Source organism: Beta vulgaris, chromosome 6, assembly GCF_026745355.1.
Source record: "Beta vulgaris subsp. vulgaris cultivar EL10 chromosome 6, EL10.2, whole genome shotgun sequence".
NCBI lineage: Eukaryota > Viridiplantae > Streptophyta > Magnoliopsida > Caryophyllales > Amaranthaceae > Beta > Beta vulgaris.
Window position 1 is genome coordinate 71024338 of NC_079207.1, and position 18836 is coordinate 71043173.

Below are 18836 nucleotides of genomic sequence, written 5' to 3' on the forward strand. Positions count from 1 at the left end.
AACTGAAAACAAAATGAAGACTACCTGAAAAAAAATTGGAACCACCTGAAAAAAACTGAACACTACCTGAAAAAAAATTGGAACCACCTGAAAGTCGTCCGACCAAGATTATGGTCGGACGAGTCCGACACAATACGTTCTCTAAGAATAATTCATAACTTTCAACAACATTCGCTCGTTAATCTGATTTCACTCGCTAAAACTCACGAATTAATGTTGTTTTAGATTAAATTTCTTAGCTTTCACTTACAAAACAATTTAATCTACTAGAATTTCAGTTTTAGTCACTCAAAATAAAGTTGTTGAAGTTTGATTCACAATCAAAATTCAAATGCACATTTGCAGAAAAACCGTCCAAAAACATACATTTGATTTAATCAATTCATTTTTGTTTTATTCTATATTCAACGAGCTACATAAATAGCTCAATAACTTATTACAGACCATTTCAATAGATAAGATGATTAAGCTTAAATCAACTCTAATCCTAACCGTGTAATATTTAGTATTAGAAAAATATAGTTAATATGTAAAAATTATTTTTGGATACTATTATCTACAAAAAAGTTACATTAAAATATATAGTAAAATTAAATTATATATATTTAAGTTATTGTAAAAAAAAGTCTATACAACTAGCCCGGACAAAAAAGCGAAACTTTAAAACCTAGGACCGAAAACCTATCAAGTTTTTTAATTCGAACAGTAAGATGGACATATTAATTAGGACCTCAATCTGTATATTCTCCCTCAAGCCTCCAAAATATCAAAAACGGTATCGATGAAGTATAAAAGTAAAATATTACCATGTGTATTATATTATGACAAAATTTTATAATTCTTCTTCGGTATTACCACGCATGACAACAACATCTTTCTTTTTAAAAAATGTGGTAACTTTGATTAACATCTTTCTTTTTTAAAAATATGGTAAATTTAATTGTTAATCGTTGTTGACATTGTTAATTTGTTAGGGACCAAAGTCTATTTCTTTTACAATCGATCAACTGTATTTGAAGAAATTGAAAAAGTTAAATTTGATTGGAGTGATAATCTGCAAAAGATAAAATAAAGAATGGTTAAAAAAATTTCACCCACGTATAGCCAATGAAATTTTGCATTATGAGAAAATATGTATTATATCAACCATGTAAACTCATTATTAACCATCCATAGTGAAAGTACCTAGTTAAGATAACGTACTTCTTTACGACTTATGACTGAAGTGTCTAGCAAGGTATATAGGTTTTTGCAGTACCATTTTCATATCTGTGTTGAGACGAAATTAGCATAAAGAACTGATCTTGGTAGAGACAATGTGTAATGTCCATCCAATTATTTGTGCTATCAATCTCTTCCTGATGAAGTGAGGCAAAACTTTGTATCAATGTCTATGATAAAGTTATCATTAACGCACCGTTAACTTTGTCACTAATATAATCTTATAATTTTTCTAACATCGTTAAATCATTAATGAGTCTTATAGTGACGTATATTTCAAGCAGAATCCAATGATATAGAAATCAATATTTTACGAATCATAGAACTAAAGTTACGGTGAGTTTGTAAAATACAAAAATCATATACTTTGTTGTTTATCGACAACGACCAAACTCCTTTTGTTATTTATTACAAATAACTAATTATCAATAATTACAATAAGAAAATTATAATATAAAAATATATTGTGACATGATAATCATATATGACACGTAGAATTGTCATGTCATCAAATTTTATTTTTATTTTTTACAAAAATAGAGTTAGACATTCATTTAAATACATATGAGGAGTTTTAAATAAGCTAAAATTATAGTTTAATTTTGAATGAATAACCTAAATTATTATATCATGTAAATTATATATAACTTGTACTATGTAATTATGAGTATTATAATTTTTGTTCCATTGAATTGTGCTCGAAATAATATACATTTACAATATAGTTCTACAACTTAGGAAGTAGAGAGCAACATATAGGATTGCCATGTCATTAATTTTATTTTAAATATTTTAAACAAATTTTGTTTTACATATATTTAAATACATAAAAGAAGTTTTGGATGACGAAAAATTAGAGTTTCATTTTGAATAAACAAACTAAATTATTATATTATGTAAATTAAATCTAACTTGTGCTACCTATAATTCAAAACATTATTAATTTCAAAAAATATTAAAAGAGACAGTCTAATTCTAATATAAAAGTAGATCTAATTACTAAATGGATTAAACTAGTCACCGAAAAAAATTAACCTAGTCACTATTGGGCTAATTCTCTTTTTGATATTTGGCTTACCATTGCCTAATTTTAATTTAAAAGTAGGCGGTCTCTTACAAGACAAGCTCTTATAATATTTTACCATTTGAGAGTGCTTGAAATATACTTGTGAGTTGTGACTCTCGTGAGAACTGAAAAGGGGGTTGTTGGGCCTCCGGGTGAGTGACCCTGTGCGAGAGCAGCCCAAAGAATTTTTGTCTTACCACGAGTTTTCGAAAGAGGCCTAAAAAAAACATATAGCCATTGATATATTTGTGATTTCAATGTATTAACAGGGTAGATTCATGATGACTCCCATAAATTTGTAGTGATGAGAACGATTTTTCTTGTAATGTTATACTTTTATTTACTCCATCTTAAAATATGTTTTTATTACCCATTTTCATATTTGTCAACGTATATAAATTATTAATATCTTTAACTATATATTATTAGAAATTATAAAAGTTTGATTTCGTAATATGCTTTGATATGAATCAAACAATATCCCAACTCATTTATATACTCCCTATGTTTTTTTAGATGTAACATTTCGACTCGGGTACTATTCATCTAACTCCTTTTTATCATCAATTAGTATTTATATGTAAGGAAAAATATAGTCATGTGATATCTTGTTGGATTCGTCTTAATATACACTTTCCAATTATGTATACCTTATAATTTTTACATTTATAAAATTAGTGATATTGTGGATCGAAGTCGTGTCTCGACAAGTGTAAAAAGTCAAATGTTATATCTATTAAAAAAACGAAAGAAGCATTATATATACTTCGTCCACGCTCATTTAATTGCACCACACCCGATTTTGACACTATCTACAATCACTCATATTACTTTTATGTACCAAGTAGTACTTGGTCTAATGGTTCGTTTTTTATCTCACAACCTTGAGGTTGTGGGGATCAAACTCCACTATAGGCACTTTGGGGTAGGGATTTTCCCTTACCATTCCCCCTACTCCCAAGGAGCCTAGCCTGCAAACTCGGGTCGGATTGACATGAGCGGGGTTACAGTCCGGTTAGGGCGCCTTCGCGTTACCTTAAAAGAAAATATAACTTTTATATTTCATATGTGTAGAAAAATATAGTCATGTGAAATCTTACGAAATTCGTCTTAATTTATAATTTTTACCAAAACATCACTAAATATATTAAGTAGTGTAACTTGTGTATTGATAAGCATGAAATCAAAAGTGTTCCAATTAGATGGGAGCAAAACAAGTATTAAACCCATTTTTTCTTCATATATCCTAATGAATTTATAAGATTCTCTTTACTAAGAAATAGAGCCACAATTACAATTGAAATACATAGTTGGATCGAAGGGAATATAAAAAATATAAATCATTATTGAGTAATAAAAGTATAAAAAAAATGAAAGAGGAAAGAGACGTAAAAGAAATAACGTATAGAAGATGGTTTACCTGTTTAATGGTTTACAAATTATATTTCCTTTATATTCTTCTACCTTAATCACTGACAACATTGATATTGTTCATAATTAAAAGAAATTTTTTAATTTTTTGTCAATATATTAGGAAAAATATAGTCACAGATTCTGTTTGATTTGTCTGAATACTTTATTAAATATTAATTATTATAATTTTTACCAATATATAATAAAAAATATTTAAGATCCAATAAATATATATACATGCGCCCACAGTCAAAGTAGAAAAAAAAATAAAAAGTACTACCTCCGTTTTCGATTTTTCGTAACGATTAGACATTTTTCCTCTATATTTTATGTCAGATCATTACACATAATAAAAAATGGAATAAAAAACGGAGGTAGTTAAAAAAAAAAAAAAAAGTTCTAAGTTTTACAGTCACCAATATGTGAAGAACACACTCATACCAAGGTACAAGGATAACAATAGGGTCAAGGGAGTCACATGGGTGTGTTTTGTGAGGGTAAAAGCAAAAAAGGACCGAACAAATAATACACCCTAAAGAGGAAAGAAATGTAAAAAGGAAGAGGGGATATATAAAAAACTTTTTGGGTAAGAAGTCTTCACAAGTTGGGAGATATAAGGCAAACTTGTGAAGGATATGATCCTAAGTTTTCTTGAAACCAGATGAGAAACTGTAACTAGTGAGCTATCCTTCATTTTCAAAAATGAAAATAAAATAATTTTGAAAGAGGTACAACACATAGACTTTCTAGTAATAAACATATCCCAGTATTATTCTTGTCCAAACACGCTTAACTACATAATTTTAAGGATATGTTTATCCCTAATTTTGAGATGAGTCTTAACTTGAGACTCTCTAAAGTCTTAAGAGATAATATTGTATAAGACCTATTAGAGTTTTATGCTGAGTTTTGAAAATCAAAACAACTCAAGACTCGTGATGGACATGTGTCCAAATTCTATTGAGTTTTTTTTTTTGTACAATTTAAAGACATTATTTTTTAAATTAAAGAATCTGGATTAGAGTTTTGGGATAAAGTATAAAAATATAGAGAATCTGTTATGAGTCTGAAAAGTAAAAAGTTAGTGAAAAGCTGATGTGACGGAGTTTGGAGCAAAGTCTTAGAGTCAGAGAATAAACTTACCCTAATAAAATCCAATGTATTATGCTGATATGACATGATTATGGCTATGTTTAGTTCACCTGAAATTTTCTGATCTGAACTTATCTGATCTGATATGATCTGAACTTATTTTTTCTGATATGATCTGATCTGATCTGATCTGAACTGATCTGAGCTGATTTACAAGATCTTATCTTTTAGATTTTTCTCAATATATAAGAAAAAATATAGTCATGTTGGGTCTTGTTTGATTCGTTTCAATTATTACTTTAAAGCATGATCTGAACTGATCTAATCTGATCTGAACTTATTTTTTCTGATCTGATCTTAACTTATTTTTTCTGATCTGATCTTAACTTATTTTTCTGATCTGATCTGATTAGATCTGAAATAAGCAAAAATAAGGTGAACTGAACATAGTCTATGTGAGCCGTACATTTTACATCACATGCAAATTTCATAATTAATTACTAAATATTAATATAATACTACCTCTGTTTTTTTTAGTTACAACGATTAGACATTTTTCCTCTCTACTTTATGTCAAATCGTTGCAACTAAAAAAAACAGAACTAGTATTTACTAATTAATTCAAAAGTAAAATTCATAATAATTAAAGTTGTATATTAGTCAAAATTGTAAAATTTATAATTTCTTACTGTTTTTTTTACTATCATAACTTTCACACTGTTACAACTCACAAAGTAGATCTTGCCCTTCTTTTCAAAAGCCCATATTATTTCCCAAGTTTTACCAAAAAAATTAAGAATACTCCTTATCAAATAATCATCTATTATAAGCTTAAGACTTCCGTTTGTTTTTAAAGACAACCCCTTATTTAAAATTTTACATTAACTAAGGCTATGTATAGTTCACCTGAAATTTTCTGATCTGAATTTATCTGATCTAATCTGAATTTATTTTTTCTGATCTCATATGATTTGAACTTATTTTTTCTGATCTGATCTGAACTGATCTGATAACAAGATCTTATCTTTTAGATTTTTCTCAAGATATAAGAAAAAATATAATCATGTGGGGTCTTGTTTGATTCGTCTCAATGAGTACTTTATTAATATTCAATTATTATAATTTTTACTAATATGTAATGAAAATATAGTGATTTTTAAATATAAGTATGATATGAACTGATCTGATCTGAACTTATTTTTTCTGATCTGATCTGATTAGATCTGAAATAAGCAAAAATAAGGTGAACTAAACATAGCCTAAGGCCTTGTTTGGTTGACAAAATAAATCATGAAAAGTGCAAATTTCTAGGAAGTAGAAACATATGAAGTTATTTGGTTGGCAAAACCATGGAAATTTGCACTTCCTAAGAAGTTTTACTTCCTCCAAAATAGAGAAAGTTACTTACCTAAATCCCCCTAGGTAAGTAGCTCTACTTCCCATTACCAACCAAACACAATTTTACACTTCCTAGGAATTTCTACATAGAAAAAATAACTTCCTAAAAAATATAACTTTTCCATATACAATCAAACAAGGCCTAAGATGTTTCCTTTCCTGATAATATTTTTTCTCCATTTATATTTCTTTACTTTACATGAGTTTCTTTAAAATAAAAAAATAAAACATAAATGAAATATGTTAGCAATAATTATACAGAGAAGATAAACATTCAAAATTTATTATTGCTGGTCAAATAAATAATTTAATTAATTAAAAAATTATGTTATATGCAGCTCTTAAAATTGCATATAAAACATAAATATACTACTCAAGATGAAAATATGTTGTAAATTTATGTAAATTTTTTACATCAAACGATATAATAAATGATCAATTAATGCAACTTATTTTCATTTTTAACTTTTTATATAGAACCCTAAGAGCTGCGTATAATCTTTTCTTTAATTAAAAATATAAAGGGTGATACTAGTGTACCACATACTACTTTAATATATTTTTTTACTAATGTCGATGAACTATTTTAAACCTTTATTTGTATTTCAATATTTATTTAATTTAAGCTTTTATATCTTTAATCTTATATTTGTAAATAACATAATATATTTAATATTTTAACAAAGTACATATATTAAAACAAAATCTCACGTAATTATATTTTCTCTTCGCCATAAATCACAAATAATAGTTAAAACAAAATTTATAAATAATGTCAAAAATAAAAGTATTAAAGTAGTTATAACTATTAAAAAAGAACAAATATACAAATGACATGAGATCATATAAAAAAAAAGTTGGGAAAAAAAATTGTGTGAAGGTAACAAAAGAATATATTAGGAGCCATAATAAACAAGTCAACTAAATTTAGTCATCCTACTCTTTCGAAATCTACCAAACAAAAGAGGGGTAGTATAACAATTTACAAAAAAGAGATAAAAGAGGGACCAAAATGAAAAAAACCACCCAAAATCAGCTTTTTCATTTTTCTCCATTTCTTCTTTTTCTTTTCTCTTTTTCTTTCCCCTTCCAACCCCTAACATAATTTCTTTTTTTTACCACCTAACCCCTCAATAAAAAGGACTTCTTTGCAAATTGAGGGAAACTCTTTTTCTCTTTTAAGGACCAACCACTAAATTAAATAAATATCTCAGAAGATTGCAACAAGCTGTAATAATTAGCAGCTTCATGATCTTCAAACTCCCATAGTCCTTCACCACCTAACGGAAACAAGAAATCTCCACCGTCCACGTGTCCTCCTCCTCCTACAACTTCATCAGAAAATATATCCGTTGTATTATTACTCGCTTCACTGTTAATACTACTGGGTAAACCCAGCTCATCATCCGAAGCTTCTAGAAGATGCCTCATCACCTTCTCTCTCTCCTCCTCCTCCAACCCTGATCCGTCTTCCGGGCCTGGGTTTCGGGCCGGGTCGGGCTCGGAGGAAGAGGGTGATGATGAGGAGGAGATCTCTTCTTGGAGAGTGGAGATTAAGGAAGATAAGTCCTCGTTTGGATAATCTTCCTCTTCTTCAAGAAGGGTAATTATGTCTTTGTATGACTTTTGGCGTTTAAAGACATCTTCTTCTATAATAGTAGTAGTATTTACTTGAGAAATTTCATCTCTTTGTCTTTTTAATGATGAAACTTCCTCCATTTTTCTTTTTTTTTTATGTTAAAAAAAGAAAAAAGTAGAGTTTTTTTTTTTTTTTTTTTCTTTCTGCTGGATTGAATATATATTAGAGAGAATAGAGAAATAGAATGTAGAGAGAGAAGTGAGTTGGATGAGGAAAGAGAAGGTGGAGAAGAAGAGGATTATATAGAGAGATGGGAGATAGGGTGGGGTAAGGGTGTTTTTTGGTCAAATTGAAGTTGCAAAAAAGAAAAGCAAGAGAATATTTAATGCACCCTACTACACTTTAGGTTTGGGTCATCCCTTTGATTGTGACAAGGATAGATTAAAATATGATTCGAAAAGTGAGCCTAGAGATTTTGTTTATTTTTTTTTAATTTGTTTATTTTAAGTTAAAAAGAATAAAAAAATTGGTGCTTGTCTCCAATATCAAAATCAATCATACAAGAGATAGATGCATGTACACTTTAAGTTAAAGTTGATTATTAGTGTTATTATTAGTCAATGTACAATAAGATTACATGTGGATGTGGGTTACAAGCTAACATCGTATATGAAATAACTTTTGGATCGGAATTGGTGGGTGTGTTGGATGTGGAATTTGGGTTACAAGCTAAACTAAACATCTAGGGTTGTTAATGAAAATTCGGACATTTTTAATGTATGGTGTATTTTGACATCTCATCTTGCAACTAATTTCATAAGTTACTCCTTTTTTTTTATGTGATACAAATGAAATGGAAAATATAAAGAGTCTAAAAGGAAGTAGGAGATTGTTTATTTAATTAACAAGGATGAGAATTAAGTAGATCAAAAAATTAAATAGTATTACTTTTTGTGAAATTTTACTTAATCGAAAGTGGTCGCTTTAAAAAAAAAAGTAAAAATTACTTTTTTTACTTTTTTGGTTGTTCAAGTATTAGGACTTATGTGGAAGCATTGTAACAAGAAAATAATATAAACAATGTAAAGAGAAAAAAAACAAGAGCAATGTGAAAAATCTACTAGTAACAAGTAGAAGAAAATCACCAAAAGTCCACTAATCATTCAATGAATATTAGTAAACCCCAAGCTCATAAAGCATGTGAATTACAATTTATCTCAAAATTTCAATCTAGAAACCTAAGAGTATATGCAATTTTTCTCTATATTTTATGTGATTCTTCATATACATAAACGAGGATTATTCTCTCTCTTTACATATCGATTGAGATCCTAATCCTAGCAGGAAGCTAAATATTTCATCTTCCCAATACATATACATCTTATGATGAAATAAGATATTTTAAAGAAACATCACATACATTAACTAAGAAATAACATAGCAAAGAAGTGAAAAAAAATCTCGAAGCCAACACCTTCACGTCCCCTTGCTCGAGCCAAAATACTGCACTCCCTTACACATTGAGGCAGAATTTCCCGAACACTCGAGGCCTATCTTAGCAACTGAAATCACTCGCTGGAGCTACAGACCAACAATTGCGTTCTTCACTTGTCATTCTTATTCTTCTACGAGTTTCTCTTATTCTCTCTCGCAATCTACTACATTTTTTGGACCCAACAAACCATATGGGACTGAGCGAAATACATAAATCTTAAAAGACCTTTATGATGATCAACTGACATAGAAAGTGTCACAATTTTTTTGCTAAAAAAAAAGTTATAAATTGTAGTGAAAATGGTAAAACTATTAGGAAGTTATTAAGAATCTTTGTACAATTAGAAGTTTAATTTTTTTAGGAGTATTATTTAGGAAAATCATTCACGTCTAATAGGCATGGCAAAGTTGGTTCTTATCCAAAATTTCGGCCCGAATTATCTGAACCGCGGCCTGATCTATGTCTGAAACTTGATCCGAGCTAGCCTGGTCCGAAATTCAAATGATCCGATATGATCTTTCCCGATACTAAATCAATCCGATCCAAAGGTAACCCGATCTCAAGCAATAAGATATTCTTGACGTATATTAGGCTTTGATTCGAAGTACCCGAATTTGTCTCGTTTAAAAAAAAAAAACAATTATCACAAGTACTCTTTGGCACAAGTTCTGACTATGCAAATTAGTTATGTATACCTTTAGAAAGCACGAAGTGTGACAGTTACATATATACATAATAGAAGCTCATAGTCAAAGAAACTATTAGACCAAAGGAGTAACAACTCCATACATAATAAAGGTGACAAAATCTACCATCCGATCCACAATCGTCCGATCTGAAAAACATCCCAATCCGATGATGATCTGAAACATAATTCGAATTTCGGTCTGATCTGAAATGGTCTTGGCTGGCCCGAATATAACTTGATCTGAAAACGTCCCGATTTGAATTGATCCGACCCAAATCCGAATGGTCCGATTACCAGGTCTACGTCTGCTAGAGCCTCACCGAAGAAAAAAAAAATTATAACTATATTTAGCCAATAAGTAGATTAGGCGCTTCTAATAGATTATTAAAAAATACTTCCTCTATTTTTTTTTAAATTGCACCATCGAATATTTTACGTGTGTCGAGTCGCTTATTTAAACGTTTATATCTCTAATTGCATATAAGTAAATATTATAAATTGATATTTGAAATCTTTGCATTGAGATAAATTTAATATTATCTCCAATTGATTATGTTATTTTTTGATTTAATGATGTGAGATATCTTAATAAAGTTAATTGATGAATGGTACAAAGTGCAATTAAAAAATAGAGAAAATAGTAATGATTATCAATGGTAAGTTGAATTCTATTATATACTCCCTTCATTTTTCTCGATGTAAAATATTATTTTTATGCATTATTCATCCAATACACTTTGACCATTAATTGTTATTTATATATAAGAAAAAATATACTTTATTTGAATCTTATTTAATTCGTCACGATATATACTTTTCAAATATATATTTTTTATAATTTTTACCGTTATACAATTAGAAATATTATCGATCAGCAAACATAAAAAAGCTAATATTACATCAAAAGAACGTAGGAAGTATCAAAATTAGCCATTGGGTAGCAGATTTAATCCAAAAATAAATCAACCTAGCTACTACTCCCTCCGTCCTCTATTAGTTTATCCCTTTCTTTGGGGCACATTTGCCGAGATACTAATTTGAACCTTAATATCTCTAATTTTCGATAAGTAAAAATTACAAAAAGTTGATATTTAGATAATACACATTGAGACGAATCCAACAAGATCTCATATGACTATATTTTTCCTTATATACAAGTCACAAGAGATAGTCAAAGTCATGTATATGAGTAGAGTCAAAAGTCAAAAGGAGTAAAGTAATAAAGGACGGAGGAAGTATTTGACAAGGTGCAATTAAAAACCAGGGTTGAAGGTACAACTGTACAAGTTTATAGTAGGAAACAAGTTAATAATGGAGGGAGCAAGAGGGTTCTTCACGTGGCGCCATCAGCAGTAAGCGTGGGCCCATAGAGCGGGACGATGTGGGATAGATGTGACAAAAGCCGACGTTTGAGGTGTTTATGAAAAGCGTACCATGCCCACATTCATTTTTTCCCATGCTTTCACCTCGACTCAAGTGTGGATCTCATTCTCTTCTTTATCATTTTTGTTTTTTAAAGGCAGATAGATACCACTAACTTTATAAATTACTACAGAAACTAAAATCTTATCTATACAAATATATTTAAAGATGTGCGTAACAATATATACACGTTACGTGATACTTCTATCACACTGTTAAATTTGTTTAATGTGTATGTAAATCATGTCAATTGACAAAAATAAAATTAATTCACAGCAAGATTTGATCCCATGATTTTTTGTTATTATACATGATATAATTACCGCTTTAAATATCTATATTATTATATTTGTACCTTTTAAATGATGCTGAATTTTATTTTCTTAATATATTTTAATGGGAATAGAAAAAAGACAATACGAATTTGAAATAATATCCGGACCCAAATATTAATTGAATTTTAAAATATGCATAGATGCTCTTTAATAATAATAATATTAAAAAAAAAATGACAGGATCTGGATACCGACTCATATTAGGAATGAGTCATAAGGTTGAAGTATTTGCGTCTTACACGTAGATTTAATTTTTCTATCCTTGTTTAAGTTGTTTGGGTGGCGTCCTCACAAACACCTTGCTTGTCGTGGCCTTTGCTTTATCAACCTCGTGAAAGTAGGTTTTCTTTCTTTTTCCTTTGTCTTTTTTCTTACGGTTGATTCACTTTGTTTACAATACATCATAAATCCATAGTTCTCTTAGAAAAATTCTCCAAATGAAGCATAAGACCATCTCACAAATTTTTTAAATGGATTGTTTTTGTTCACACTACCTTTTTACGTAAATGCTTAATTCAAACAAAAGATATGTATATTTCCTCCATGACTCCATCTCATAATAAAAAAAGTGATTGTTTGGTTGATATGAAAAAACATGAAAAGTAAAAATTTCTAGGAATTGAAAATTGGAAAAATTGACAAAAATAAGCCAACCTTTGTCCCGTATTCCAGAAATAAGCCAATCTTTCGAAAATCCAAAAATAATACAACCTTTGCATCATTTTTGCCAATTTTAAGTCAGATGACTTAAAACCGGTTTCACAAGTAATCTATTTTGATTTTTTTTTGTTTTTTCCCCCTAAATTCTGATTTCTCTCTCCCCTCTTTATTCTAATTTCCTCTCTCTCTCTCTCTCCACCTTCTCTCCTCTCTCTTCTCTCCTCTCTCCTCTAATCTCTGATTCTCTCTCAACCACCTAGCACCATCATCATCACCATTCTCTCTTATCCTTCCAACCTCTGTCACCACCTTCATTCCCACCTCAATCACCACTGTCACTCGCACCAACAACCACCGCTAATGTCTCCCTTCTTTCTCTCTCCATAACTTCCTTCAACAACCACTCTCCCTAATCTCCTTCAACAACCACTGCCACCGCCAGACGAACAGCAACACCACCTTCGATATCACCTTCGATCTGCTCATCATCATCTTCGATCTACTTTTCCTTTGATCTGCTTCTGTTGCTTCTTCGTGGGTCTAGGTGAATTAATGTGGCTTTCGGCGGGTTGGTGGTGGTGGGGGTTTGAGTGCCAGGGTTTGGGAGGGGTGTGTGGTTTGGGAGGGGGTTTGATTGTTGGTGGTGGTGGTTTGTGTGGTGGTCGAGGTATGTGGTTGGGTTTTGGATCTAGTATGGGTTGGTGATTGAATTTGTTGAATTTTTGGGTTCAGATTTGGGGGAAAATCTGGGTTTGAATTTGGTGGATTTTAGGGTCCGGATTTGTGGGGTGGTTTCGGCGATTGTTGAGCTGGTGTCGGCGGTTGTGGCGTGGATTTCGGTGGTTGTTGGTTTGTTTCCGACGGTTGTGGTTACTGATGATGATGATGGCGGTAAAGCTTCCGGCAGTTGTGGGGAGCAGGTTGATGATGAATGTTGATCTGATTATGTGAATTGATGATGATGATGATGATCTGATGATGTGAAGTTGATGATGATTAATAACAATGATAATACTTAATAATAATAATAATAATAATAATAATAATAATAATAATAATAATAATAATAATAATAATAATAATAATAATAATAACAACAACAATGATAATACTTAATATTAATATTAATAATAATAATAATAATAATAATAATAATAATAATAATAATACTTAATAACAATAATTATTAATAACAATGATAATTAATAATAATTAGTAATAATAAAAATTAAAAATTAGTGATAATAGTGAAAATTAGTGATAATAGTGTAATTAATTAGTGATAATAGTGAAAATTAGTGATAATAGTATAATTAACCTGAACCAACAGGTAACTAACCGATCATATCATCACTTGATCCAAAATTGGCAAAAATGATGCAAAGGTTGTATTATTTTTGGATTTTCGAAAGGTTGGCTTATTTATGGAATACGGGGCAAAGGTTGACTTATTTTTGTCAATTTTTCCTTGAAAATTTGGTGAGTTGTTTGGTTGACAATAAATAGCAAAATGAAAGAATTAGAAATTCTTAACAACTTTGAGTTCTCATAAAATGAAAGAAGTTACTTACCTAGGTCTCCCTAGGAAAGTAGAAATTCTCATGGAAATTTAATTCCCCCATTTCAATCAAACAATTTAATCAAATTTTCATGAATTTGATTAAGTAACTTATTTCTTACGAATTACAATTTCATAGGAATTTTGACTTCTCTTGCAAACTAAACTACCATAAAGTATCACTTTCTACCCTCTACAATAATTACAACATATTTTATTAACGCATTTTTTTAGAAATTCATGTGAAGAGGAGAGAAATAGAGAAAGATAAAAAGAAGGTTTCATGTGATAGAAGAGATATATAGAGAAAATATTATCAAATAAGGAAATGTTGCAATTAATATGTAACTTTTAAATAAGAGAAATGTTAAAAAAAAGGAAGTATATATTAAGTTGGTGGCCAATACAAGCCCAAACTAGAAGAGAGTTCTTATTGGCAATAGGAGGATTAATCCACTAGTTTCATTTTATGAGTTGGTCATCTTTCCTTTATTTCTTCAATGAAGAAAACTAGTCTAACTTACAGGCAAGCTTATTTTCCTAATTATCACTTTCAGTTTCACATTAATTAAAGTAATTTTTTTGAGAAATGAACAACTAGATAATTTTAAGAAAATCTCACATGAATTTATTTTTTTCTTATAGATTGGCGTTAAAATATAGTCGAAACTCAGTTAGAAGGGGGTCGGGATACCAGATCATACTAAATCAAACCATTATAATCTATATGAATAATCAATTATAGTTTCATAGATTAACAATAAAGTGACAAATTTTCAATCTTATTACACACTAAAGAGTAATAAGTATAATATTTTGTCCCTTAAAAAAATATTTTTTTAATTACCTCAAATGACATGTGTCAGTAAAAAAAAATTATATTATATACTATATATATAGGTGGATGGATATATTAGTGGATGGATAGATAAAACGGGTGATGGGTCCAAAAACATCCATATCCGACCCCAACCTGGCACTCAATCAATCCATAACCCGCTCGTCACCCGCTTCACCGCGGGTGATCAACCATTTAATTATTTGGGGTGGGTGGGTGGATACTACACTCACCCATGGATAATTGCCATCTCTACCCATCCCTACCCTTGCTGGGTTCCTACCCATATCCCTCGCAGCCCCACCCCACCCCTCTCCCTAAATCCCTACCAGCATCATCATCCCGCCACCTTACTTCACCCCTCCCGCGCCCCTTTTGCGTTTCCACCAACAACATCCCCACCCCTACCCCTCCTTTGCCTCATGTTGTGTTTCCACCAGCAACACCCCCACCCCACCCCTGCTGCGTTTCCACCTATACCCCTACTGCGTTTCCACACATACCCTATCCCACACAACCTCTCACATGCTGCCACCCCATCTCCACTCCCACCCACACCCCTTGTCTCTTCCCTTCTCATATCCCTTCGTCCTAGCCCAAAACCCCCTCGCTTAACAACCCCACTGAAATCCACCATCACGAGGTTCAAGCTCCCCACTCAACACCAAGCGAGAAAGAGATAGAGAGAAAAAAGAGGGTGGCAGGGGAAGTGTTGTAGGGAGTGAGGGAGAGGGAGGTCATGGGAAGAGGGGGCGGGGCAGGGGATTTTGCTGGGCGGGGAGGGGGTGTTTGCATGGGTTTGGGGGGGGGTGGGGGGTGGGGGGGGGAGGGTAAGGAGGGATTTTGGGTGGGAAAAGAAGTCAACAAGCAACCAACAATTTACATGTAATTAAAGTCATTTAGAGTTAAAGCATGTGTAAAGTTGACTTACTCAAGAATCATTCAAAACTTGACTCATTTTGGTAAGATCCCACAAAAGTTGGTTATTTAAATGTTTTCAATATAAAAATTTGTACAAATATTTTCATATATTCAAAGTATTACATTATTTGAATAACATAAGATAAGAAAGAATTTCTTAAGAATTTTTCCAAAAAGTAGACGATAGTTATATGAGTGAAGTTCCATAAAGAAAAACAGATAGCACTTTAAATAGATTTAGATTTACCTTAGTTTGATTTGATATATAACATTTTTTTCACTTTTTTTTCAAGTGAACATATCTTTTTATCATTTGATATTTTCACGCTTGTCGATGTATAATTTCAAACATTAATATCTTTATTATCAATAAGTAATAATTATAAAAAATTAATATTAAAAAAATATACATGGATATATATCTCACGAGATCGCATATGACTATGTAATCCTAAAATTCCAGTAAAGACGATTGAAATGTAAGATGTGACTAGTAAACACTATACAAATGGTGCAAATATTTCTAAGTGGACGAAGTATAAAACAAATATAAGTTTAAAACAAAGATAAATTAAATATATATCACACTATAAAATATGATTTTATATATTGATTGATAACCATAATCAAAGTGAGTCATATGAAAATATATAGATGGGACATTTTACCAAAATAAAAAAAAAGTACTAGTGTGTAGATTATAAAGAGATAAATGAAGTGTAAAAATATAGAGTACAGTAAGAGAATAGAAAATATGCCAGCTAACTAAAATGGGATAGGCACAATTACATAGAGAACCAATAATGTATCATCAATAGTATAGGCAATATACTTCATATTGAGCTCAAAAACAATGGGGAAGAACCTACAATAATGTATCATAATTAGTATATGCAATATATATTGAGTTAAAAAAGAATGGGAAGAACCAATAATGTATCATCATTAGTATAGGCAATACACATTACTTGGCTGTAACAGAGGATTTGGAGATATGGTTGTTTCTTAAGATCCGTTCTTTTGGACTTATTTTAGTTCAGGTGATAATTTAATAGCGTTGGCATTATCTCCAATTTTAGAGGCCATGATCAGATTGAGTCTCACCCCTCTGTAAGAAGAACCCCGAATCCCCTACTTGCAAGGGACTTCAACTTAACTTAAAAGCAAAGTTTAGTTCAGTTAGTTTCCTCTTAGTCGAGTTTAGTGAAACTCAGTTTTATCCAATTTAATTCAGTTCAACTAATTTCAATATAAAATTACAGGACCTTAGATCCCCTAGGAAATAAGTTTTTCCCCCGATAATTAGCATATGCGGAAGTAGAACACAAGCTTTATAGTCAACCTACCGAATGAACATCGAAGCAGGAAATAACAATAGCGAGATTTGCAAAAAGTTGGAGCAAAGGGCCATAGTTGTGGTGGAGAATTACTGTAGAATAAAGGTCACAAAGATGAACACGATGAATGATGAACCTTTTAGGCGTAATATCACCTTCCAAAAAGAAATATTCCGACCCTATACTTGAGCATGGGTTGCAAGGAAATCCTCTCTCGAGATCCAAAGAAGAAAACAACAATGTTTTTAGCGTGCTCCACTAAGAACAATGTCAATTAAGAAAAAATGTATTGTGGTATTTGTGATGATGAATAACTTGAATTGATGAACTTTCAACCTTCTTGTGCAAAGTATGAGAGGAGTATTTTTCCTTATTCCATCCATAATGAGAGAGGTCTCATAAATATAGAGAGTCTAAAACATTATAGGTATCATCAGAAAAACAATAACCGCTCAGGCAACAAGTAGTTCTTTGCGAGAAAAGCAAAACTTGCGCTCCACATTAAAGGGGACACTCCATCTGATGCTCCTCGGGCTTTTTGTTTTCATCAAACTCCAAATTTTCTGCCAATATTGAGAGTCCACTTTATCATCAACGTAATGCTCCACATTGAACAACTCTATAGTCTATACTCTACGTTGTTTAAGTCACGTAACCTTAACCATAATAACTTAAACTAACACAATATGATTCGAATTGCACAAATACTCTAACCCTCCAACAGGTTGCAACTAGCTTCCATGTACATGTAAATATGTTTCACGATGACAAAATGAGAAGTGAGAGAGACATGCAACTATCTTCCATATATATACCTCCATTTTTATATTACCTATAATCCCATTGGAAAACTTTAATTTCTTATTATTATTAAACAGGGTCATTTTGAAAAGTAATCTAATAATTTAATTTACTTAATAGAATTCCAATATATATAAATATATTAAAAGATGTGTATAATAACGTCTATGCACCACATGGCACCCTCCTTCTGCCACTAGAATTTTGTCACGTGTCTATTAATCAACAATAAGTCAAGTGATCACTATTTTAAAAATATATATGCTAAAGCTTGGTCTCGAACCCCTGACCTCAGGTAAGGATTTCCAAAGACTCACCATCTCATCAAACATCTTTTAGTGATTGATGTATCCACAAAATTATAGATATGTGTTATAATTAGTAATGCGGCAATAAATTCCTACTTCCAGCCATAAAAATAATTTTTTTATTTGATTTTTTTTTGCAGTCATCTCGTCGCTCCATCCCCCCTTTCAAAATTCACCATGAATATGAGAGTCCTCTACTTCGTAACTAATGGGGTAGTTTTACAAATTATTCTTGATGCTAATCAAATCTTATTGTTGGTACGAATTAGGAGATGGAGTTTAAAGGTTAGGGTGCAACTCCCATAAAGAAGGTCAGTGAAATTGTTAATCATAACACAAATTCCTTGATTGCGTATATAATTTACTTCAGGTGTGCTTTTATATGTGGCATGTGAAACCTTTCTCTTGCACTAGAATTTTACAAATTATTCTTGATGCTAATCAAATCTTATTGTTGTTGTTCGAGAATATGAATTAGGATGAAGTTTAAAGGTCAGAGTGCAACTCCCATAAAGAAGGTAACACAAATTCCTTGATTGCGTATATAATTTATTTCAGGTGTGCTTTTATGTGTCATGTGGAACCTTTCCCCTTGTACTAGAATTTCATCAAATATAATGATATCTTGAATCGATTCTATAAACTACTAATAAATATTAAAATACATTTACCAATACACCAGGCCAAGTGATATATGATGTAAT

The 18836-nt window shown here is 31.0% G+C and overlaps 1 protein-coding gene across 1 annotated transcript; it reads right to left on the reverse strand.

The window, feature by feature from the left end:
• Window positions 1–7060: 7060 nt before the first annotated feature.
• On the reverse strand, window positions 7061–8035 carry LOC104897945 (hypothetical protein). Its single transcript, XM_010684923.4, has one exon. The coding sequence runs from the start codon at window positions 7907–7909 to the stop codon at window positions 7388–7390; it is 522 nt and encodes a 173-aa protein (XP_010683225.1). The 5' UTR covers window positions 7910–8035; the 3' UTR covers window positions 7061–7387.
• Window positions 8036–18836: the final 10801 nt, after the last annotated feature.

What these genes read in the sequence shown, in the direction of transcription:
- LOC104897945 (XM_010684923.4), bottom strand. Translation starts at nt 7,909, where the DNA reads ATGGAGGAAGTTTCATCATTAAAAAGACAAAGAGATGAAATTTCTCAA.